The sequence below is a fragment of the Artemia franciscana genome, chromosome 17 (assembly GCF_032884065.1).
Source record: "Artemia franciscana chromosome 17, ASM3288406v1, whole genome shotgun sequence".
Lineage (NCBI taxonomy): Eukaryota > Metazoa > Arthropoda > Branchiopoda > Anostraca > Artemiidae > Artemia > Artemia franciscana.
The window spans coordinates 3,944,550-3,970,750 of record NC_088879.1 but is presented as its reverse complement, the minus strand read 5'-3'; the positions used below and the strand labels follow the sequence as shown (position 1 = coordinate 3,970,750).

Below are 26,201 nucleotides of genomic sequence, written 5' to 3'. Positions count from 1 at the left end.
TTATATTTGTACGCGAAAGTCGGTTCTTCATGGTGAAAATCATATTGACTTACGCAGCTTTTTTCGCTCTATTTTTGAGTAGCAGAATCACTCCTGTTGAAGCCGTCGCTGTGCCAAAAACCTGATTTAATAAAGTTGCGGTTCCTTTCTACCTTTTTGGCGACATCTATTTGGACTACGCTAAGTACATTGCACTTACTGCGAGAAGTCACCGATGGCGCATCTTCCACCAGTGGAAACAAACTGAAACAAAGGAGACTTAGATAACGGGCAGGGAAAAATGAAAGGAGAAGGCGCGCGGGGTGCGCTATTTCGGTACAAGTGACATTTGTCCTTCGTCAAAATCAAGTGTTTGAGCGGAACCTAGTGAAAATCAAGATATCCAAAACACCTAACATGCCGAGTCTGAAGAAATTTGACAACACCCCTATGTGCCCCATCCATGACAGCCCACCCGTTCTTGAGCCAACAGTGTCCCATAGGCTCACTATGCTTTCTGTCTCGGCTGACTATCGATCCCTTTTTAACAAGATGGAAGACTTCGAAGTACTTCTCCATAGCAGCAACATAGCTGCTGCTACTGTGACGGAAATTTGGAGCCCCGATGAGGCTACAGGACGGATTGCTGGATATAATGCACTTTTAAGTACTCGAAATAGCCGAGGTGACAACAGGCTCAGCGGTGGTGTAAGAATCTATGTGTGGAAAGACATTTCGTGTAAGCTCCTACCTGAACTCACAAATCCAGATCATGAGGTTATATGGGTAATGTGCAAAATCGTGGGCTTGTCTCGTCGTTTTTCATGCGTGATAACGGCATCTGTATATTACCCTGAAAGCACAAAACAGGCGTGACCTAGTTTTCTACCTCCAAACAACGGTTGATACACTTAGAAGCCGATATAGCAGTCCTGCTTTTATAATTGCTGGTGATTTTAACCAGACAAAGAAAGCTTGGCTAGCCTCCAGTCTTTCTCTTAATCAGATTGTGAACATTCCCACTCACTCGTCTGGCAGTACCCTTGATCTGATCCTTATCAACACAGAGGACATATACCACCCCCTGACATCACTTAGACCAGTCAGCTTGCCTGATCACTACGCCTTGTTTTTCAAAGCCAAGACTTCTGTGAGAAAAACCAAGATTTCACGGATCATTACTAGACCAATAACTGACTCTGCAATCCGTAAATATGCCCACTGGATTGCTGAATATGACTTCCCAGAGGTTTCAGTGGATGTTTCTCTTGAGCAAAGAGTGTGCGCTTTCAGTTAAAAATTGTACTCCAAGTACCTCGTGATATTTCCAACAAAGACTATGGCTAAAAGTGAATACGACAAGCCATGGATTACTCCCACTATTGAAGCCCTGATCCGTGATCACAGCCGCCTTTAATCGAGCGGCAAGGGATATCAAGGAGCGACGAAAAGAAACGTAATAGTTAACATGATCAGAAACGCGAAACACAAGTATGGTCGTGAAGAAGTTGACCCCGTGCTCAACACTGAGCCTGCAAAGTGGTAACGCTTGGTCAAAGCGATGAGTGGCAATGTTTCGAAAACCAGTTTCAAGATAATGGGCGAATACTGGGGTCAAGTGACGTTAATGCATTTCTCACCTCCATTTGTACGACTTTTCTAGCCGTTAGCCCCCAGGAGACAGCATCGCTTCTTGATGATTGCCCCAACGAAAGCAAATAGGCACTCAGTGAATTTGAGGTGAAATGAATTTGAGTGAATTTGAATGAATTTGAAATGAAATGAATTTGAGTGAATGATCTTGAGTGAATTTGAGGTGAAATGAGGTGTATTCACAGGAAAGTGAAGACAAACGCATCTCCTTTCCCAGGTAAAATCCCTGCAAAGCTCATACGTGAATTTGCTTTGTCCCTAGCCCTGCCACTCTCGGTTCTTAAAAACCAGTTCTTTACATCCGGGATCTTCAATAGATCGTGAAAAAGGCCCCCATCCGTGCAATTCTCAAAGTGAACCCGCCCAAGTCGTGTGATGGTTTAAGACCAATCTCCAATCGTTCATATTGCGGCGGCTACTAGAGCAAGTAAGAGAGACTATCGACAAATATCAAGATGGCGGACTCCCAAAATGTGGGACGTCTATATACCTAGTCAGAATGTACGATCAGATCCTGAAATGGCTTGAATAGCAAGGCTGTTTTATCAACCTAGTAGCCATCGACTTTCACAAAGCCTTTGATCTCCTATCACATCTAGTGACCTGTCTATAACTGAAACGAATGGGTGCTAAACGCCAAACACTAGCTATTGTACTCGATTTTCTGTCTGAAAGACAGCAAAAAGTATTTACTTTACACGAAGAGGACTGTAACTCAAAGTGGAGAAAATAACCTGCTGTGCCCCGCAAGGGACGAAACTGGCAGGAAAAAAGTTTCTTGCAGTCATCAACTACTTGCTAGTAGAACATAACAATAAATACAAAGTTATCGACGATTTGTCACTCTTACTCACCTATCTTCTTCATGGCAATGTCCCCACCAAGCAATTCCCCCAAACCACTTTTGATCTACTAAGTTAACAGTGCTCCAATACGAAATGGACTATTAACTCTGCAAAGTAAATAAAACCTAGACTGAACCCGAAAAGAGAGACTTCACCCCCCCCTGAATTTCCTTTCCCTGTTGTGAATGAGGTGAAAATACTAGGTGTCATTTTCTCACATGATTAAACCTTTACTACCCATATTAATTGTGTGACCCATAATGTGACCATAATAGAAGCATAATGAACACATCTCTGCAAACCCTTTCAAAAATACGCCGCTTCGGGTGCAACACCCGCGGTCTTCTTCGGGCATACCTGTGCTACGTACGCCTGATACTTGAATACGCCTGTCTCGTCTCTGGCTCGTCAGCATTGAGAACCGCCTATATAATGCAGGAACTGGAGTCAGTCCAAAAACGGGCAACCAGAATCATCCTAAGTAATAGAGACATTTCCTACCACGATGCCCAGGCAACCCTTGAACTCCAAAGTTCAGAACTCCGTTTGGGTGACCTTATCCTGAGGTTTGGCAAAATACTGCTGTATAACCCTGCTCAACGTGACATTTTACCTCCCGAGGCCCCGACAGTCAGCCGTACTAAATTAATTGAAATTCATTAGACCATTTAGTCAGGAAAAACTAACATGCGAAAAATCGAAATATGACAACTTCCCCTTCTACTATTTTTCTTCTCTTGCTTCGTTTTTTCCATAGTTTTTACTCACAAACTTCTCCCTTTTTGGCAATGGTTTATTTTTGTTCAAAGCCGAGCGTATAGACATTTAAATAGGCCTATACTATACAGCTTTGTAAAAGCAATATATCCTGAAACAATTTCTTATATTCTAAATAACTATTTGCAAGTCACTAGCAAAAATGTCTATCCTGAGCTACGCGGGAGAGGCTAATGGTATATGACCTCCTCCAAGAATAGCCTGGATGATAAATATTGGAGACTAAAGGCCAACTAGTAAAAAAAATCCATACTAGTTACCTGACGCCTGTTGTTATATCTTTAGTCTCCTAATATTAGCCTTTAGTCTCCGAATATTGGAGACTAAAGGCCAACTAGTAAAACAATCCATACTAGTTACCTGACGCCTGTAGTTATATCTTTAGTCTCCTAATATTGGCCTTTAGTCTCCAAATATTGGAGACTAAAGGCAAACTAGTAAAACAATCCATACTAGTTACCCGACGCCTGTTGTTATATCGTTAGTCTCCTAATATTGGCCTTTAGTTTAGGCCTTTAGTCTCCAAATATTGGAGACTAAAGGCCAACTAGTAAAACAATCCATACCAGTTACCTGACGCCTGTTGTTATATCTTGCGAATCCTGACTCATCAACTGAATTAGGACCAGCGGGTCCAATCATTGTAGATAGATCGCCATCTCCAAAGAGAGGATTCTCTGGACCACCAACACGGGATGGATCTGCACCGCTTTTCTCATTACTGAAAGTTCTCCATTCAGTTCCAACATCAATAACCCTGAAAAAAGAAAATAATGTGAAGCATTGAAACATAAGGGTATCAGTTTAATGGTTCCATTCTTCAGAAGGAAACATATTCATAAAACAATTCTTCACAGGTAGTTTTAGGGAAAGTACAGAGGGGGGACTTGCCCCGGGCGCAGAAATTTTAGGGTTGCAAAATTTTAAACAATTAATCTAATGAATATTTTGTAATTTTTTTGTTTTTTTAAATGAACGAGAGGGCGCAGTTAATAAATGAAAATAACTAATGAATTACTAATTAATTAATAATTCATTAATGAATTAAATAAAATAAAAATGATAAAATTCATTAGTAAAATAAAAATGAATTAAAAAATCATTAAATAATAGTAATTAAAATAACAAATTGAAATAATATATAAATAATTAAATAACTTAAATAATAAATTAAAAAATAAATTATTATTAATTAATAAATTGAAAATAATTTTGTTAATAAATGAAAATTTCGTTAAAATTTGCCCTGAAAATTTTCTGAGAGGCAGGGAGGAGGGGGCTAATCAAGATTTTGCCCCAAGCACAAGAGAGGCCAGAACCGCCGCGGCAATTCTTACTTCATAATATGCACAGAAAATTATAGTCAACAGATTTTCTATGCACTTCCACTTTCATTTACCGTTTTTACTTTTCTTTTTTTATTATATAAATTTCCTGTTTCTGAAATTGAGTGTCTTTGTATTTGAAACGCTTGCGATAACAACGCTGTCTTTATTTCCACATGTAATTAGTAGGTGGTAATTCAATCATTTTGAATCACTATCAATAGCAGAGGAATTGAAATAAACCAAACATCTTTAAAGTTGCTATTTCCCTAGTTGGGATAGCTGTGTGACCCGGTTTGTGAATTAAATCACAAGGGGCTCTTTCCTTGGGGGTCCTTGACGCCTGTACACTTATTTGGCGGTGCATTATTTGGCTTTCGGCTTGCTTTGACTGATAAAGTGCTTGCTGCTAAGTCTCCTCTAATCTTCCCTATTACAATTATCAAATTCCAACCTGCTTCAGACTGCTTATCAACCCACTATACCCCTATTTTGACACTTATTGCAGTGCCCGTTTTCTAATTTATTTCGCTTGTTTAATTTACTATTGACTGAAGGCTCCCCCTTCCTCCTTCTATCTGTTTTATTTATTTCATGTTTTTTGGGACTTTACTTTGTTGTTTTACCTGTTTATTTTTAACGCATTGGTATCTTCATTTATTTCTGATGACTGACAGGACAGTTAGTAATCATTTCCCCCTGAACTAAATAATTATAGTGTAAGGATTTTGTCCTTAGGAGATAAAGGTCCAAATGAGACCAATAAGTTGTTGGCTTTATGGAGTAGAACAGTGATTGCAAAAAAAAAACTGCTTGAACACCTCTAAAATCATGAGTGTAGGGGTCATTATGGTTCAATATTAGAGAGACTTGGACCAGATGCCTCTATTATCATAACAGCTGTGAATCAATCAGTAGCTATTGCTATACTTTCTATATCAGATATTGCAGAAAACGGTTGTAAGATAAAGGTTGTGCTTGGTCCTAGCTCCAACCCCACTTTAATCTTTACAGAAAGGGTATTGCATTCATACCGTCTGAGGAGGTCACTAATCTGGGTGATTTTGTTAGGGAGGTCCAAGGTGATAGTAGAAACAAATGAGTAACAATGGCCTTCAAAAATTCAAGCCCTTTGGTTATACCTTTGGTTTGCACCTGCAATCAGGATGTTCAGTTCTCACTGAAAATCTCCGTTTGGGGTGCAAGGTATACAGTAAAGTAGTTTATCCCCAGAGCAATATAGTTCTTCAATTGCCAAGGGTTTGGCCACGTGGCTTCAAATTGCCACAGAGGCAGAAGATGCCTGCTATGTAATGGACAACACACCCTCGAAGAATGTCCCCAATCCAAGACAGTAAAGGAAGAACTGGTACTTAATGTTCAAACTGCAATGTAAAGCATGCTGCTAACTCCAAGGGGTGTCCAATACCCACAAAAATCTATTGTTGCTTCCTCTTTCAACGATAATGTCCCCATGAGGTATGCTGCTGGGGTCTCAAAGGAGGGACATCTAACTCCTACAAAACATGTCCCCTGGTACATACAGACTCCTCCACTCAAGTGACACCTAATCAACTTCCATATGAAATACATGACCAGGTTTGAAGATGTTGCAAGGCATATTTATGATCTAACCCACGTTATAACGTCGTTTTGCAAACTGGTTTCACAATCAGTGTCACTTAGTCTCTATAATTCAGCTCTATGCTTCAATTGCATAACTGATAACCTCAACAGAGAATTTTCAAGCTCTTTCACCAGTATCATGTCAGCAGATACCAATAGCCATGGCATCGTGGAAAGGAAACGTAAGGGAAATAAGTCTATACCTAGCCCAGAAGGTACTATGACTAAGCTACAGGGACCTAGGTTAGCCCTTTCACAGATAAATGTACTAGTTCTCTTTCAGTGTGTCAGTTAAACATTCAGGAATTTAACTAAACCAAAAGAAAAGAACTAAAAAATAGTTTAGTCAGGCACAAACCTGATATTGTTCTGCTCCAAGAGACGTTTTTACAGCAGGATAATATTGTCCATGATTTTAAAGGATATTAAAATGCCCATTGGGACAGAGCCTAAACAACAACAGGTGATGGATATTGACCCTCTGGGACACCACTACCCCACCTTGGGCTAAAAGACTATAGGCACAAACTTCAATAGCATAACTGATAACCTCAACAAAGAATTTTCAAGTTCTTCCACCAGCATCATGTCAGCAGATACCAATAGCCATGGCATAGGCCCCCCCAAGGATTTTTTTTTTCTTCTTCTTTTTTTCCTTTTTTTTTTCTTTTTTTGGGTGGGGGAAAGAAATGAAGAAATGATTTAGCAGGTTCATGGTGGTTAGAATTGCGGCCACAGTCAAGACTCTTTTGTCTTAAGAGTCGCCGTTAATGGTAAATTGTTTGTTTAATTTATATGTTTTGGATGAAAATAAAAAAATGTCTATGTCTATAGTGGAAAGGAAACGTACGGGAAATAAGTCTATACCTAGCCCAGAAAGTACTATGACTAAGCTACAGGGACCTAGGTTAGCCCTTTCACAGACAAATGACTAGTTCTCTTTCAGTGTGTCAGTATAACATTCGGGAATTTAACTAAACCAAAAGAAAAGATGGTCCAAGAATGAAATAGGACAAAAATCTGGAATGTCTGAGCAGTCCCTGCGGCAATTCGCACTGAGTGAACTGGAAAACTTCCGAGACTACAGGAAATTTTTTCAAGATGGATCCAAAATAGGAAGTCGCACTGGCTGCGGTATATGGGATGATAATAAAAAACAAGGAACCCAGTAAAGACTATCGAAGTTATAATTGTATAACTAAACAAGAGCTAAGAGCTCATATGGCACTTGTGACAAGGCGAGAAGAGCTAAGAGCCAAGAGATCATATGGTATGAGCTCTAACAAAATTCTATGAATCAATAGATTGATTTAAAAAGGAAAATAAGAGGCTTAATGCCGGTTAAGATTTAAAATAAGAGCTCTGAGTCACAAAGTCCTTCTAAATATCAAAATTCATTAAGATCCGATCACCCACTCGTAAGTTATAAATACCTAATTTTTTCTAATTTTTCCTCTCCCTTTTGCCCCCCAGATGGTCGAATCTGGGAAAACGACTTTATCAAGTCAAATTGTGCAGCTCCCTGACACGCCTACCAATTTTCATCGCCCTAGCACGTCCAGAAGCACCGAACTCACCAAATCACTGAGCCCCTCCTCTCAACTCCCCCACAGAGAGCGAATCCAGTACAATTCTGTCAATCACGTATCAAGGACATTTGTTTCCAAGATTTCCCCCTCCAATTCCCCACAATGTCATAAGATCTGGTCGGGATCGGGAGTTACGAGGTCCTTCTAAATATGAAGTTTCATGAAGATCCGATCACTCCTTCGTAAGTTAAAAATACGTCATTTTTCTTATTTTTCAGAATTACCCCCCCCCCGCAATTGAGCGGATCCGTTCCAATTATGTAAATCACGTATGCAAGACTTCTGCTTATTTTTCCAACCAAGTTTCATCCCAATCCCTCCAATCTAAGCGTTTTCCATGATTTTAGGTTTCCCCACCCCAAACTTCCCCCAATGTCACCAGATCCGGTCGGGATTTAAAATAAGAGCTCTGAGACACAATATCATTCCAAACATCAAATTTCATTAAGATCCAATCACCCGCTCATAAGTTAAAAATACTTCATTTTTTCTATTTTTTGCGAATTAACCGGACCCCCACTCCCCCCCAGATGGTCAAATTGGGAAAACAACTATTTCTAATTTAATCTGATCCGGTCTTTGATACGCTTGCCAAATTTCATCGTCCTAGCTTACCTGGAAGTGCCTAAAGTAGCAAAACCGGGACCGACAGACAGACCGACAGAATTGGCGACTGCTATATGTCACTTGGTTAATACCAAGTGCCATAAAAATAGTTTAATCAGGAACAAAAGTGATATTTTTCTGCTCCAAGAGACGTTTTTAAAACAGGATAATATTGTCCATGATTTTAAAGGATATTAAAATACCGATTGGGACAGAGCCTACACAACAGGTGATGGACTACTGACGCTCTGGGACACCACACCCCCACCTTGGGCTAGAAGACTAGGCACAAACTTATTAAGTAGATTTCTTAAGACTACTGGTTTGATTTATTCCCTATAAGATTCTTCTTTTTTAATTCCCTGTATATATTTATTCTAAAGTCATTTTATTTGTTTATATTTTCATATCTGGAACTATGTGACAGGTTACAAGTTAAAATTGTATCATTTATTATAATTGTGTTTTATATTACAACTGAAGTAAGATAAAGCTTAATTGTATTCTTTTGAATCTCGTTTTTCAACCCAATCAATTGCTACAAATGAATAGCCCCCAACCAATACCAAGATAAGTGATACATACGCAAATTCGATGAATATTGACTGAAGTGACACCCAAGCAAGCTGCTGATTATAAAAGATGCAGAAAAACCAAGTGATACGAACGCATATGACTCATTGGTCGAACGCGTAAAACCCCAAACAACAACAACTTAGGTACGAAAAATGATGAATTGAAATACAGATGATGATACATCAAAAAATGTAAATATAAAAATAAAGCAAAAAAACGTAAATGTAGAGAAAAAGCTGATGGTGAAAGCTTAGATTGATTTGTCATATACAAAGGCATGCAATTTTAGAAACAAGGGAAAATACAGTGAATGAAAGTAGAAGCACATAGAAAATTCGTTGACTACATTTTTTTAGAAATTTATGAAGTATAAGCTATTTCATTAACAAGTTTCCTTCTAGAGAACACAAAGACGAGGAAAAACATTTAAAATTCATAAACGAACGACTTTTCGTTAGAGTGATGCTTACGACTAGTTTCAATTGAAAATTCTCCCCTCCCAATCCTCTACCAGCGTGTCCGTGTATGAATATAATGTGAGCAGAATTTCTTGAATAAATGATTATTCAATTACAGAAAGTGTTTCTGTACATCTTGATATCATGAGTCTACCCCACATTAAAAAAAAGTCCACCCTGGCTGATTATATTCACTTGATGAGAATACTACTACTACTAAAAACCCATTACCGCACCAAGCCAGTTGAGGCCAACATGGCTCCGCACACTCCTTCTCCATCCCAGTCTATTCAAAGCCACCCTCTTTACACCCTCCTAAGAAGATCTTTTTTCCCTTAACCTTTCCTTTCGTATCCTCCTACCCCATTGGAGGCAACATGATTTTTGTTTAGTCCTAGAGGATTGGACGACACGAATGATCTTTGGCAATCTGTCATCTTTCATCCGCAGAACGTGTCCTATTCATTTCAACCTTTCTGTTATTATAGCCCTAGCAAGCAGGATTGAACTATATATTGCGTACAGCTTACTGTCGAGTTAGACTCAGTCAATCGGCTACGCAAAAAACCATAGGCAATTTCTTGGAGTAAAAATAAAATCAATAAATTACTTTTTTAATTATAGACGTCATTAGGCATCTTGGAGACAAGACAAAAGATAAAAGTAAAGAAAAAAAAAACAGCAGAGAAAATATTGAAGTGAACATATTCAAATGTATAAATCAAATGGCTCTTTTTAAAAGTTCCACATGAAAATTTTTCTGCAATAAAATTTTAATGTTTCGTTGAACCAATATAATAACTATCATTGCTGAATCAGGCTCTGGGCATGAAAAGTTTCACTAATTTTCAACAAGACATAACTGCGTATAAATAGCTAGTAGTGATACCCTTCTGGATTCCACGACACCCATAGGAGGTATACTTTGGTTAAATAAAGATTTTCAGCATCCAAAAATACTATGTATTTACGAAATAATAATTTAGTTTGTACTATCATGTACTATCCCGAATTTGAACAGAAGATTTGGAGAAGAAAGACTGATTTCTGTTTTATTTATTTCAACAGCTTTTGAAGAGCTCATATGTGAGAGGATGTTAATTCACACCTCTTTAAATTGGAGGTTCCCCTCCAAACCGTGCCTGATATCTTTAAATATTATGTTTCGGAGGTCTAAGAGTCTAGTTGAACCCTATATTTCTACTAATTTGCGTGTTAGTTATTGTTAGGGTTGTCGAACAACTGAAAAAAAAATCCATCTTAAATTAGGATATTCTAAAGAAGCCTTAATTAGCACAGGGTAGCACATCTTACCAAGTTTTTACTGACAGCGATTGACATCGTTCACAGATTTCATGCTTATGAAGCCAATAGCAAAGCGAAGGAGTGTTGTCTGTCATTTTCATGTTTTAGCAGAGAAGTAAAAAAAAAGGAGCTTAAACACTATGAGGCACAATCATCAAACACTAGTGTCTAAAAACAACGCCACCTAGCATTTGGTGCTTCTTGGAACTTTTTTTTTAAACTCCACCGTCGTGTTTTGTTGGGTTTTTTTTCAAACACTGCGGTTTGTAGTGGTGCAGTGGGTTTGACCTTAGCTTGCCAATACAAGACCCAGGGATCGAACACGACTGTAGCAGCACACTATTGGGCCAACGCAGGGACCCTAATTGTCAAAAAGTGTCATTAATGCGATTACTTTTTTTCAAAAAGTGAGATAAAATGCCCGTTACTAAACTAATATTGCCAAGATATTGAATTTAAAAAAGCCAAGAAATACAAAACACAAGATGGCTTTGGTTTTTTGCTTTTGACACTTTGCCAGTACTGCAAGTTACCTATACTCATTAACTGATCTTCGTAGTTCTGCCATGAATACTAGCAATTCAGGGTTTAAAGCATACCCAGCTCTATTGATAATAGACAAAATAACAAACCTATCGCCCACAACTAGCCCACATTCTGCGCAAATAGTATCACCCGCGTGAGAATCTTCAATCAAATCTGCCAATGGATGATGAGGACAAGTAACAATATTGGGTGGAATGAACCTGCAAAGAAAAATTCGGTTGATTAGCACTCCTTAAGCTTATTTTTCAACTTTCTATTTTTAGAAAGTTGAAAGTTATTTTAGTAACTAGCACTGCTTAAGCTTATTTTTCAACTTTCTATTTTTCAACTAAACTAATACTGGGGTGTCACCAAACGTGGTTGAAATTGCAACTTTCTATCTTGATTTTTTTTCAATATTTTAATTTTCATCTTGCGTTCAGTATAGTATTTCTTTAGAAAACTGAGAAGTTTTGTGCCTCATTGCAACCAAAGTCAAAGATTCAACTTTGACTGCAGTGATTTGGCCTTATTTTCAGTGCAGCTCAGTACAAAAATTGCATTGCCGCAGCCTATGTATCAAGCTGTTGCTACTTCGACTTTTTTCAACAATTTCTTTTTAATACTAGTCTAACACTAGGGTTTTCACCAAATCGGATGGAAATTCTAACTTCTATTTTTATTTTATTCAATCTTTCAATCCAAAATTTGGATTTTCTTCTTGCATTAAGTGTAGAATCTCTTTGGAAAACATAAGTGTTTTGTGCTTCATTGCAGTCGAAATTGAAGTTTCAACTTCGACTGCAATGATTTGGCCTTATTTTCAGTGCAGCTCAGTGCAAAAATTGCATATCAGCAGTCTATGCCTAGCTGTTGCTACTTCGACTTTTTTCAACCATTTCTTTTTAATACTAACCTAACGCTAGGAATTTCACAAAATCGAATGGATATTCTAATTTCCATTTCTATTTTATTCGATTTTTCAATACAACCTTGGATCTTCATCTTGTATTAAGTGTATAATATCTTCAGAAAACACAAGAGTTTTGTGCCTCACTGCAACCAAAGTCTAAGATTCAACTTTGACTGCAGTGATTTGGCTTTATTGTCAGTGCAGTTCAGTGCAAAAAATGCATTGCAGCAGTCGATGTCTAGCTGTTGCTACTTCCACTTTTTTCAACCATTTCTTTTTAATACTAACCTAACGCTAGGGCTCTTCAGAAAACACAAGACTTTTGTGCCTCATTGCAACCAAAGTCAAAGATTCAACTTTGACTGCAGTGATTTGGCTTTATTGTCAGTGCAGATCAGTGCAAAAAATGCAGTACAGCAGTCTATGTCTAGCTGTCGCTACTTCTAATTTTCTCAACTATTCCTTTTTAATACTGATCTAACGCTAGGGTTTTCACCAAAATAGGATGGAAATTCTAACTTATATTTTTATTTTGTTCAATCTTTCAAATCAAAATTTGGATCTTCATCTTGTATTAAGTGTAGAATATCTCATAATGCTATCAAGATTTCAAATTTGACTGCCAAAAATTTGGCCTTATTATCAGTGCAGTTCAGTGCAAAAATTGCGTTGCAGCAACCCATGTCTAGCTGATGCTGCTTCGACTTTCTCCAACCATATCTTTTTAATACTAGTCTAACGCTATGATTTTCACCAAATCGGATCAAAATTCTAAACTTCCATGTTTGTTTTATTCAATCTTTCAATTCAAAATTTAGATCTTCATCTTGTATTAAGTGTAGAATCTATTTGGAAAACACAAGAGTTTTGTCATTTATTGCAGTCAAAATTGAAGTTTCAACTTTGGCTGCAATAATTTTGGCCTTATTTTCAGTGCAGCTCAGTGCGAAAATTGCAGTGCAGCAGCCTTCAAAGTTGAAGTTTCAACGTTGATTGCTCTTATTTGGTTTTTGTTTTTAGCAAAAATCGCATTGCAACAGCCGACGTTGAGCACAGTGACAACCATGTATTTTCAAGTAATGAACAGAGAAAATCATCATCTTTAATTCCATAACTTAAACAATAAAATAGCTACTTATAATTACGCATTGTTCATGTTTTGATAGCTGCCATAAAATTCAACCTCAAATAAATTGTCTTCTTTTTTATCAAAGTAAATAGAATTCTTTATAAAGTCCAGTTTGTTACTAAAATTGATGGTAACCTTTACAAGCTGTAAAAACAATAAAATCATTCAACATATGTATAAAAAGACTAAAATTAGAAGTCTGATGCCAAGGCACCGTGAACTACTGCAGCAACTGGGGTCTGTGAGTTGCAATTGCAGAACAATGCAAGCAACAGCGTCTTTCAGATGACACCAGATGAAACCATTCTTCTATATTCAGTTACCAAGAATGTAGGTTTTTGCTCATAGTTCCAGTCAAGCATGGACAACCAATATCGCAGCCTTGGCTGCCAAAAAGGATATTTTGCATCAGCTCTGCTGGCATGTCTAATAATTAGGCTCATAAAACAGATTTTGTCACATTCTCCTCCTTCTTCCATAGAATTCGAATTAGTAACAAATCATACAGGTTCGAACCAGGCGTGCAAAAAGTGCAGTAGCAATGCTACTTAGCAGTTTTCAACTTTGTGGGCAGATGTTATCTGAAAAGACCATTTTTACACATAAAAATACTTTTTGCTCAAAGAAAAGCTGCCAAAACACAAATTGTGCTGATAAAGTGTCGGCGGTTTTTAGAATTTTGTCGAGTTATGCTACTGGCAGGTTTGGAACATTTTGCATCCCTGGGTCACACCTATGAGCCTACTCTTAACAAGTTTGGTTGAAATCTGAAAAATTGTCCACCCTCTCCCTTGATCCTAGACTTTGAAAAGGACTAATTAGAACAATAACAGTTCCTTTCGCCATGCCTGTTTGAGATCGAACTTCTCGTGCTTGAGGTAGAAAATTTATTAAAATTAGCCCCCCCCCCCCCCAGAAACACCAAATTTGTCCTAGGCACCAGACAGATAGACTGATAAAATTGCTGATCAAACAGTTCGTGGTAACGAACTGTAGTAAGGAGCGACCCGGCTCAATAGTAAACGAAACTCTAAAAAACGGAATTTTGATGCTAAGATACATCAAAAGAATCGAATTTTCATGCTGATTCTAAATATATAAGTTTCATCAAATTTAATCTTTGTCATGAAAAGTCACGAGCCTGAGAAAATTTGCCTTATTTTAGAAAATAGGGGGAAACACCCCCAAAAAGTAAAGAATCTTTACACCATCGCATTCAGCGTATCAGAGAACCCTATAGCATAAATTTCAAACTCCTATCTACAAAATTGTGGAATTTCGTATTTTTTTGCCAGAAGACGAATCACAGGTGCGTGTTTATTTTTTTTTTTTTTTTTTTCCAGGGGTCATCGTATCGACCAAGTGGTCCTAGAATCTCGCAAGAGGGCTTATTCTAACGGAAATGAAAAGTTCTAGTGCCCTTTTAAGTGACCAAAAAAATTGGAGGGCACCTAGGCCCCCTCCCACGCTCATGTTTTTCCCCAAAGTCAACAGATCCAAATTTTGAAATAGCTATTTTGTTCCACATAGTCTAAAACCATATTAACTATGTCTTTGGAATGACTCACTCCCCCACAGTCCCTGGGGGAGGGGCTGCAAGTTACAAACTTTGTCCAGTGTTTACATACAGTAATGGTTATTGGGAAGTGTACAAACGTTTTCAGGGGGATTTTTTTGGTTTGGGGAGGGGGCTATGTGGGAAGATATTCTCTTGGAGGAATATGTCATGGGGGAAGAGAAATTCAATGAAAAGGGCGCAGGATTTTCTAGCATTACTATAAAAAAAAAACAATGAAAAAATAAACACGAAAAAGTTTTTCAACTGAAAGTAAGGAGTAGCATTAAAACTTAAAACGAACAGAGATTATTACGCATATGAGGGGTTCTAAAAATACTTAGCATAAAGAGCGAGGTATTTAGGAGGAGATAAATACCTTGCTCTTTATGCTAAAGTATTTTTAGTAATTTTAACTATTTATTCCACGGCCTTTCTGATTCAGGGGTCATTCTTAAAGAATTGGGACAAAACTTAAGATTTAGTGTAAAAGGCGAGGTATTAACGAGGGGACAAACCCCCTCATATACATAATAAAAATATAAGAGTATAAAAGTTTGTTACGTAAGTTAATTCTTAAGTTACGTATATTTTTTACTAATAAAAACGTTCGTTAAAAATTAAAAGTTCTAGTTGCCTTTTTAAGTAACCGAAAAATTGGAGGGCAACTAGGCCTCCTTCCCCACCCCTTATTTCTCAAAATCGTCTGATCAAAACTAAGAGAAAGCCGTTTAGCCAAAAAAAAAAATTGATATGCAAATTTCATTTTAATAATTAATGTGCGGAGAGCCAAAATCAAAAATGCATTAATTCAAAAACGTTCAGAAATTAAATTAAAACGAACAGAAATTAAATCGAACAGAAAGTACTCCGTATATGAAATGTGTTGTCCCCTCCGCAATCCCTTGCTCTTTACGCTAAAGTTTGATTCTTTGCCACAATTCAACTTTTTAGAACAATTAAAAACTTTAGTGCAAAGAGCGAGGGATTGCAGAGGGGACAACCCATTTCATATACGGAGTACTTTCTGTTCGTTTTAAGTTTTAATATCGCTCCTTACTTTCGGTTTAAAAAACTAGTTTTTTTTATTTAATTAATATCAAGTTTGATTATAAATGATCAGCCTCTTGTTGTACATATTCTAATGACAAAATTTAGGAACCCGCTCCCTCTACATAGTTCGGATCGTTTTCAAAGACTACAAAACCATAGCATATCATTTATTCTCACCTCAAAGCATATTTTGTTGGAATCTAAAATCCATTCAGTTGGACGCCCCAAATATAGTAATGCATCCCCTCCTGTACACAAAGAGATCAGATCAGCTCTGGGTCCCAAAATAGCAACTTTGGCAGTACCTCTTCCTTCACATCAGGTCTCATCTATACCTGACTTATGTCATCAGTGAAACACCTACCAAAACCCTTCATAATTGCAGAAATCCTAGCCTTTTTCTCTAAGAAACCTGCAGTATGTAGCATGTTGATAACGGTAGAACGAGTAAAAAGATAGCATGTTAGTAACAGATAAATTTTCATATTTTCGATTCTGGATGAAAGGAGGGATTCAAAAATAAAGAAGTGTATTTTTAGGCCTAAGCAATATTTGACAAAATTTTCCTTCAAAATTAGGATTTAAATTTTTGTTACGTTAGAGAGTATATGTTTACATACCTATCTGCCATGACCAATCAATCAATCAAGGTATACTGTCTGAAGTGAGCCTGGAAACAAAAATTACTTTAAATGAAATGTATTTGAATTGGAAATCTGAAAAAGAAAACATCACCATATGCAGCCTTCCTAACAAGGGGCGTATTTTGCTATGGGGTAGGGAGGGCAACTGCCCCCTACAGACCTCAGTTTGCCCCCTCCCCCAGCTAAAATTTAGGTGGGTGCAAAAATACCTTGTAAAAACTAAGATAAGCCTGTATAATTCAAATACCCAGATAAACAGTTCAGTTTTCTCAAGACTATTTTTACCTTTATGGTAATATTTGGATCATTTTTTGGTTTTCACTGTCATTTTCACTTGATTTGGAAAATTTGGCTACAAATTCACCTGTCCCCCCCCCCCTGGATTTTGACGAAACAACACCAATATTCCTAGCTTACATCATACTCATATAGTTGGTAAGTGTTCAAAAATACCTCTCAAGCACTAATCTGAAAACAGTTATGCAATAGGTGGCCTGCTTTAAGTCAGCCTACTGAGGTAATCCTCCATACTATGCAACTTACTTCCTACCAAAATCTCCACTATACAATCAGAGTCAATTACTACTTTTTACAACAATTACTACTACTACTAACAACCCACCATAAAACAATGCCACCTGAGGCCAACACAGCTACACACGCTCCTCCTGCATCCCAATTAATACACTAACATTTGACATTGTCAAATAAACACATTCATGCTAAGCACCTGATTTATGCTCAATGGATCCTTAAACTTGATATAATTCTGTAGTTAATTTGTTGGATAAACTTCCAGTTTTGTGTATTACTTAGTTAGGCTGAAGGCAAGCTCACCATTCAACGGGTCTGTATATCCAAAGATACTAATTGCTTCCTTTATAACTTCCAAACTGAGTCCTTAAAATGACACTTTTTTCCCTTTTTAGTCAATTTGTTGGATAAACTTCCAGTTTTGTGTATTACTTGGTTAGGTAAAAGGCGAGCTCACCACTCAATGGGTCTATATACTCTTTCCAAATATACTAAATGCTTCCTTTGCAAATTCCACATTGAGTCCTTAAAATTGCACTTTTTTTTCTTTTTTAGCTCTTACTACTAGCCTAAATACAACTTACCATTCTATTCTAAATGCTCTTTCAAGTTGATAATTTTAAGTCTTATATTCTTAAGTAGGGAAGTCTTAAAAAGGGACCAGACAGGGCAAGGCCCATTTTTTATGCAAAAAAAAAAAGGATGCCCAGCACTGTTCACTTCCTTTTTACATTTTTCTCAACATAGCTGCTTTGAATACAATATAAGAAAGAGAAAATGACACATAAATAGGAACAGTAGATAAACCAAAGAATTAAGTTTGTTTCTTTTTTAGAACTTTTTCAAAGCATACCAGATCAACTCCTACTTTCTTTTTTTACAGTTGGCATAACTTTCTGAACAGCTGTCTTAAATCGTTTGTCCTTTTCATGTTGAGCTTTCAGAGCATCAAACTTAGCCTTTACTACCTGTACCTAAACCAAATTCTTTAACTCAAGAGTGTTATCTAGTCTGTTGGTTGCTTTTTCCATAAGATTATCTGAAACCATTCCCTTTACTGACACATCTTCTCTCTTTCTATCCAAATCACTTTCCAATGCAATTATTGATTCTTTCTTTTTCAAGGCTTTTGTTCAATGCATAATGCTCTATTTCTTTGTGCTGCTTTCTCTTTTTTTCTTCATCTCTTGAGGTTTCTCAGTAGCAACACTTTCAAGATATTTTTCAATATGCAAATTGAACACACTGTAAATTGATGCTGGGCGAGTTGGAAACGCCTGATTCCTGTCACAAGTACAAGAAGTAAATAAATTGAACACACCTTAAATAGGATATAATCTCAGAGATGGGATACAATTCACCCTGTACAACTTCCATGAAACTTTGATGGTCGGTTTGACAATGCAACTTCTCTCCAACATCAATATTTGATGTTGATTAAGTGTAAATTTGATTTGGAGAAATCGTATTCCACATCTGCACTTCTATGTGAAACAATGAAACTAGTATGCATGACATTGGGAAATTAGGATAACTCTCATCATTGTACAAGTGAGGAGATTGGTCCAATAACTATCAACTTATTGGCCATGAAGGTCTTTAGGTTTATCTTCCAACTGGATCAAACATGACTGATGTTGGAACCTGTCAACATCAATACTAATTGGCAATTGGCATGCAACAGCTAAATGGTCAGATAATTTTTTCTTAAAGAACTAGGATTCTTCTATGAAGAGGGAATTTTTGCAGTCAATGTTAGACAGCAGTGATAAAATGTTGGTGAAATACAATGGCAAATACATTTTCTAATATTTGGTATTCATCAGATTTAATTGCTTTAAATTTATCATGAAATAATTTTAAAAGTTACAGTGGAAAGTCAAATAATTGCAAATGCATTATCTGAGTTATTTCTCCAAAATATCTATTATCAATATCTCAAGTATAAACAATGAAGTACCTTGGACTTGAAATTGACTAAAGCTTATCTTTCAAAAAACAAATTCAAAATGTACATTTAAACATTTCAAGGTGTGTTGGTTTAATACAAAGGTTGAAGCATTGCTTGCCAAACTCTGCAATACAAAGAATTTATTTTGCTCTGATTCATCCTAATATAAACTATTACTCTCTGGTATATTTATCTACATTTGAAGCCTATATGAAGCCAATTCAGATTTTACAATATGAAGCACTAAGAATCCTGAAACTTTTTATTCCATCCCCATATGAACTTCCAAATAAGTCTTCTAAAGCATCTTTATATATATTTTTAGATATGCTTCCAGTTTCTCAACTATTTACTTTTGGAGCAATTCGTTTCAAATATGAAATCAAGAAATTACTGCCTTTTTCCCTTAATTTAAATTTATTTTCCTAATCACAGGATTTACATAATTATATCACTCTGCAAAAAAGCATACTGTATCTAAGTTGACAAGTTAAATAGTGAGAAATCTAAATTCATTCTGCATGTGCTAGTTTGTGAAGCTTGGTGATAGGTTTACTTCCATCCTATTACTTAAAAAGAATCTTAGATTCTATTTAGTTGAAAACTATTTCAGCTTAATGTTTAACAAATAAGATGAAGTTATTTGTAAGGTTTGTTGCTCTGGCCTCTTGGTTATCTTCTAGTCATAATCTATATTTAACAATAAGGAAATTTGATATTTAAAAAAGAATCTTGGGCTAACTACTGCTTTCATAGCATATATATATATATATATATATATATATATATATATATATATATATATATATATATTTCAGGTGGTTTGAAAAGTCTACCAGAGTGAGTGGTTGTTCCCTTGGGTGATGGTGCTTGTGTTCTAGTTTCAGGGGGTATTCCTGTGCAAGGAGGAAGCTCACCTCTTTGACTTGATACTTCCCTTTCTTTCTCTTAGATAAGATAAAATAACATTATTTTCAAAAGACTATCACAAGCTCTATAGAGCTGAATTCGCTTTATATGTCAGTAAAAGTTAAGAAAAAAAAAATTCAAATCAGTACATTAAGTCAAACATTTAAAATTAAAAAGGCAAAATCATCAAAGATAAAGGGCAAATCAGTAAGCTTGACAATTAAATTACAAAAACATTACAATAAATCAAAAATAAAAATGGCAATAGAGGAAAAGGGGAATTTGGCAAGTACATAATCACAAATTATTATTAAGGTGTTCCAGAATAAAGGGGATAAAACTTTTACAAAACCTCTCTGTAACAGCATGGATTGGAGAGTAAGTTGGGATTCCTAAGGAGGCTGACCAGGGGAGTCAGAGTCTAATGGGATTGTGAAAATTAGGGAGTAAGTCCTCAGTACAGGGATTGGAAATGACTGATTTGGCAAATTTTGTTCCTCCTTTCTTTTAAGGTGGTAATGCATGCAGCTTTGAGGAGGAAGGAGTATGAAATTTTGCCTTCTTTGTAAATGATCCTGAGCAACGCTTTTGGACTGACTTGATTTTGTCACTAAGTTCATTTGAAAGTTGTGAATGCCAAACTGGACATGCATATTCCAATAATGGCCTGATAAAGGATAAGTAAACACGGAGGGAATGTATCTTAAGACAGTTAAATTTGTTTAGCAGCTTAAACATGGATAGTGAAACATTTGCTTGTTTAACAATGTTGGAAACATGTGTTTCCCACTTAAGATCATTAGAAATTGTGACACCAAGGAGTTTAACATGTTTCACTAGCATTTCGGGTCGGATTGGGTTGCAAAAAACTGGAGTAGATTTCAAGAAATTGATCATCATTATCTGTAATTTAGTGGGATTTACTGTCATATTTAGATTCTTAGATTAATCTGAACATTGAGTTAGGACTTCAACAGGGTCACTTTTAATATTCCTATGACATATTTCAAGGATCAACATATTTCCATCTTTGGGGGAATTCCCTAATGTTTGGTATTTCAGCCTTGTTGCTACTGCTAGGCATTCTAGCATTAGAACAACCTGGAACAAGCACTACCCCATCGCCCTCTATTGCTGCTCCATTTGACTGTATGTCTTGTTCTGGGTACTGGTTAAATTAGCTGGCCTTTGCTGGACATGTTGGTGTAAGTACTGACTTAGTTGTCACTGGTTCCAACCTGGGATGTAGGTGGCACCTTTTCTACATAACAAGCTACCATCTTCTGTATGTACCATATATGAGGGTTCTGGCTGCTTCAACTTCTTTTCTACTACACCTTTGCTCTATCTACTGCTCTCATCAAATTTCACTCACACTTTTTTCTCCTGGGCACAATTCTTTCAGCTCCTTGGTGTTCTTGTTGTGAGCACTCTGTTGTCTAGCTGAGTTTTCTCTCTAGCTTTCTCAACAACATGTTTTGTGTTTATTTTTGGCTGCAGTTGTGATGCAATGAAAAGTCTTCAATTTCATTGACTGAACTGCTTTTGCAAAATGGCTAGGCTTCTGATATTTGGCATAGATTTTCTTTTTTGCAGGGCATTTGTGATCATGGGAGTATGCATTTTTCACAGAAGTAACTCTTGATGTCATTGTCTTTTGTAACACCTTTTGTTTGTGTATGGCTTCCACTTCTTGTTTTGTAGCAATAATGTTTGTTTTTCATTTGTGCAAGGGTCTCCACTATTATTTCAATAGCTTTAATTAGTATCAGTGTTCAACCTTCACTTAACAATCTTTCTTTTATCCTGTTGCTCTACACCCCAAATACTGATCTATCTCTCACCATTTCATCTGAACTGTTTCAAAAATCACAATCTAGGGCCAATAGCTTTGGAGGCTGTCACATATGAGTCAATTGTCTCTCTTTCTTTTTGATATTTTTGTGAAAATCAAATTGAGAGAAGATGGGGTTGGAGATAGGTTCAATTTGCTCACTGAATTTTTTTCAGATATACATTCACTTTATTCATTTCCATTCCTGCAATTTGAAATGTGTTAAATATACTGTGCCCCTTTTCTCCAGCCCAAATCAACAAGTGTAAGCACTTAAAACATTCACTTTTTCTATATAAAGGTCCTGTAAACATCAGTTCAGCATGATGGCAAAACCAATTCCATAGGTTTTAAGACTATTTGATGACTGGTCAATTGTGGGGCAGGTTGTGCTGTCTATTCTGACACCATGTAATGTATTCCCTTGTCAGACTTTAGGTTTAAATATAATAACTTAATAGAGAGCCACTACCTATAAATGAAGCACATAAGCATAAGCGAAACCAGCAAACAAACAAAAGCAATAAAAACAAGGAAGCAAAAGCAATATATTTCTATTGACACATCCAATGGTGAAACAGTCCAATTTCTAGGTGGTAAGATAAATATATTACAATATTTAGATGTTAAAGAGTAGATTAGCTGGCCAAAAAAATGGGTATCTTACCCTAGTGACAGCCTAATAGCACCAATAGGGCATCACTGTCATGAACTTTATATGCTATTTTGTGAAGGAATTTGTTTATCCTATAGTTTTATTTATGTGTAGGCTAATCATAATCACAAATTATTGCCTCTGCTTTGTTTACCATCTCTACATAATTAGGCCTATACAACTAGAAATCATGGACTATATGGTTATAACAACTGGATTAAGATTTAGCATTAGACATATTGAGCCTCTTGTGTGGGAAGACTTTACCAGGATTCTCAAAATTGTTGAAAATGTATTGGTTTGATATGTATGGATTTGTTGTGTTGTTTTCAGCTGGCAGTGTGTTTGTATTGAAGTTTTGATGTAGTTTGTGTTCCTGAGGCTGTATAGGGTAAAAACCAGTATCTAATTGAGCAAATTTATGTAAAACTAAAACCCTCGCATATTGTTAACAAAGAGGAATTGGGAAAAATTATATATACCAGAGAAAAGCTAAAAATCCAAGCAATACATCAATATGGTTATTATTAAAAAAATTTAAGATCAAACCCCTGAAATTATTAGTTTATTGACTTACCTACAAAAAAAATCTGGTCAATGTTCCTATTACCTGAACAATCATTTAGGGTCATGAAACTATTGTTAATAGATGCATTTTGACTTTTGGAACATCTTTTTTCTCTTGCAAAACTACTGCAAACTCACTGTTATGGAGTTATTCTGGCCCAGATATCCTGTATTTACACATATAGAATTGTAATCATTTCCAGTTTTGTTGATTGGATATTTGAAATCACAAATCTGTAATAGTTTAGAAACAAATTTGGCTATATATTTGCACATCAGGGGGGTGGGAGTAAAGCATAGCACATATTAAATATGTAAACTAACCATTGCTGTATTTAATATATGCTATGCTTTACCCCCCCCCCTAATGTGCAAATATATAATAACTCCATAACAGTGAGTTTGTAGTAATTTTGCAAGAGAGAAAAGATGTTCAAAAAGTCAAAATGCATCTAGTAACAATAGTTTCATGACCCTAAACAATTGTTTAGGTAATAGGAACATTGGCCAAACATCTTTTTGGAAATACCAATTATTCTATTTTGATGTGTAGGCTTAGGCCTATATACTTTTAGTGTTTCAGTTTATTCAAATATTAGGCTAACAGAAAGCTGACTTTCTTCAGATTCTAAAAATTTAACTTTTATTACTTGATATGGTAAAGTTCTAGTTAATTTACTTCTTGCTATCCCGGAAAGGGTATAGGTTAGGAAAATGAAACTTTCAGGGATGGGTCTACAGGCTGAAGTATGTCCCAGGAAGGTATTTTAAAGTACCCACCTTCACTCCTTCTCCCTCTAGAGGGCCCTGAAATTTGCCTAGTTGCTAGTTGCTCCGTTACTAGTTGCTTTCTCTCTGCCTTTAGTTCTGAAAATGCAATTCCTGTTATTTAGTAGAATTTTGAGCCATATCAATTTTTTTTTCAAAATTTAGGAAATGTATTTGCATATCTTTAAAACCTTATAAAATGGAATTGAGCTAAGTTATGAAGCTGAAAACAATTTTGTTGTACTTCAATTAAGCAGAAGATCTATTTTGCAAGGTTTCACTTTTATAACACACATATTTTTAAAGGTCATCAAATGTCAGGGCCCTCTAGAGGGAGAAGAAGTGGAGGTAGTTGTTTCAAAATACCTTCCCAGGACATACTTTAGTCTGTAGATTCATCCCTGAAAGTTTCATTTTCCTAAACTAAACCCTTTCCAAGACAGCAAGAAGTCAATTAACTAGAATTTTACCCTTGATATTTATTCTTTAAATAACAAACATTAAATATAAAATTTCTCTTTTCAATTGCTTGTCAAAATAGATACCATAGCCTATTTTTAATTTATGCTGACAAATTGTTGGTGAAAATTTGACCAAGAAGGCAGGGTTCTTGTTACTGCCCTTACATTGCATCATGCTGTATGCCTAGTAAAATAGGGGTGCTCCAAAAAGCCATTGCTATTTTTCCTGAATGCCAAAGAAAAGTGGCCTTTCCCAAAAAGAGGTCTTTCACCCTAAGTCAAACTTCTTTCTTTTCTCATCTTACTTGAATTGTTTTCACTAATAGACTACTGTATAGCCTAGTATTTAATCACTTACAGGCTATAGCCTCTTGGCATTGCTGTAATGTATGCATTTTTCTGAGTAAACCAAGTTAATATTATAAAAAGAAAGCAAATAGCCTTGTAACCTAAATGTAGGCTAGGCCTATTATTTGGAAAAGCCATAAAAAGATGCATTGAATGGTAGGTTCATATTCTACCTAGCTAAAGAATGGGAACACCTTAAAATTAAATATGCAGCCTATACACATAGCTAAATCTATTGCATTAAACAGAGGTAGGCCTATGATCATTTAGAGAACAAAGACCACAGTGTTGACTAAGCTTAACTCAGGCTGAAATATAGGCTATTACACATTTATTTCATATATTTTAAACAGATTAAGGGAATTAAACGGGGAAGCTGGAGCATTCACAAAGAAACACAAACACATTTCCAAACTCCATTTCAGGTATAAAGTTAAGTTTGCAAAATGTCCTAGAGAATTGAATTCTTGGTTTAGAGCAAACCCCATGGTGATCCCACTAGCAGAAAAAACTAAATAAAATGTGGATGCTTATAATAAAAAACAAAACAAAGTAAAAGAAAGTATAAATACAATTTATAGAGAGCGTGTTCCAGCTGAGACAAAAAGTAACTAAAAGTTACGGAAAAGTTACTAAAAGTAACTTTTTCCGTTCCAGCTGAGGCTATTTAGCAGCTGGAACGACAGAAAAGTTACTTCAAAGTAACTTTTTAAGTAACTTTTGCTAAAGATAGTTAACGAGTATCTTTAGTTAAGTAACTTAACATCATTATCATCACTACAATAATATAAAATTTTTATGATGGCTAACACAAAAGTTTGAAGACTATGAGCCTCTATGCAGGGAAGAGAATGGAACTGCAATTGTTCAAAGAACCAGTGATGGTAAACAATCTTATTTTGACCTTAAAATGATTTTTAATAAAAAATTTATTGGTAAAGTTCAAGCATTAATGTGATCTGCTGGGCATATCTAGAGAAGCTTGGTTGAATAGTTTGTTGGGGATGAAGTCTTCAGGTCTTGCTTTAGGAAGCTTCTAATTAAATTCCTGTAATGCTTGGACAGTTGCTAGCCTATCCAAAGTCAGTGGTAAATTGTTTTGTAGAGATGGCATAGCCTAGAGTGAGTAATAGGTCTAATTGTCCAGAAATAAATGTATATAGTTCAAAGAAAGCTTAGTTCAATCCCACTTGACAGAAAGAAACACTGTGTTACTCTGGAAGCTGATTTAAAACATTCAATGATAATTACTTAAGCTAGCCTTGGCTAGATTGAATCCTGTAATTCATTGAAGTGCTTCAAAAAACTTTGCAGTTTATTGGTAGCCTGTAACAACTTTTTAATGTTAATTTATAGATACATTTGAGCCCTCCTAGCAAAGTTTCTTGTAGGCTACTCCAGGCTTGAAAACTTAAGCTTAGGAGTTTAAGGCCTGGTGTTGCTGTTATTTTGGTTGGGATAAGGGTCAATGGTGTGACTCTGTAAGTTTAGCCATAGTACACCTAGCTATAATGATTAGCCTACCTATAGAAATTTAGAGGAAAAACTTAAGAAGAATCAAATGTTTTTTGCACTCAAATGAAGAATCAGTGTTTTGTAACACTCCCAGCTACAGA

General features: G+C 36.2%; 1 protein-coding gene across 4 annotated transcripts in view; it reads right to left on the bottom strand.

Moving 5' to 3' along the window:
• LOC136037692 (transcription initiation factor IIB-like) overlaps positions 1 to 25,185 on the bottom strand; it is a 43,268-nt gene extending 18,083 nt beyond the window's left edge. For all 4 annotated transcript variants that reach the window (XM_065720445.1, XM_065720447.1, XM_065720448.1 and 1 more), the window contains exons 1-4: positions 25,158 to 25,185; positions 16,535 to 16,584; positions 11,372 to 11,485; positions 3,828 to 4,011 (exon numbers count right to left, since the gene is read on the bottom strand). In XM_065720445.1, coding sequence (XP_065576517.1) covers positions 3,828 to 4,011; positions 11,372 to 11,485; positions 16,535 to 16,545 — 309 coding nt within the window. In that variant the 5' untranslated portion in view covers positions 16,546 to 16,584; positions 25,158 to 25,185. The remainder of the gene's footprint in view (positions 1 to 3,827; positions 4,012 to 11,371; positions 11,486 to 16,534; positions 16,585 to 25,157) is intronic.
• Between the last annotated feature and the right edge of the window lie 1,016 nt (positions 25,186 to 26,201).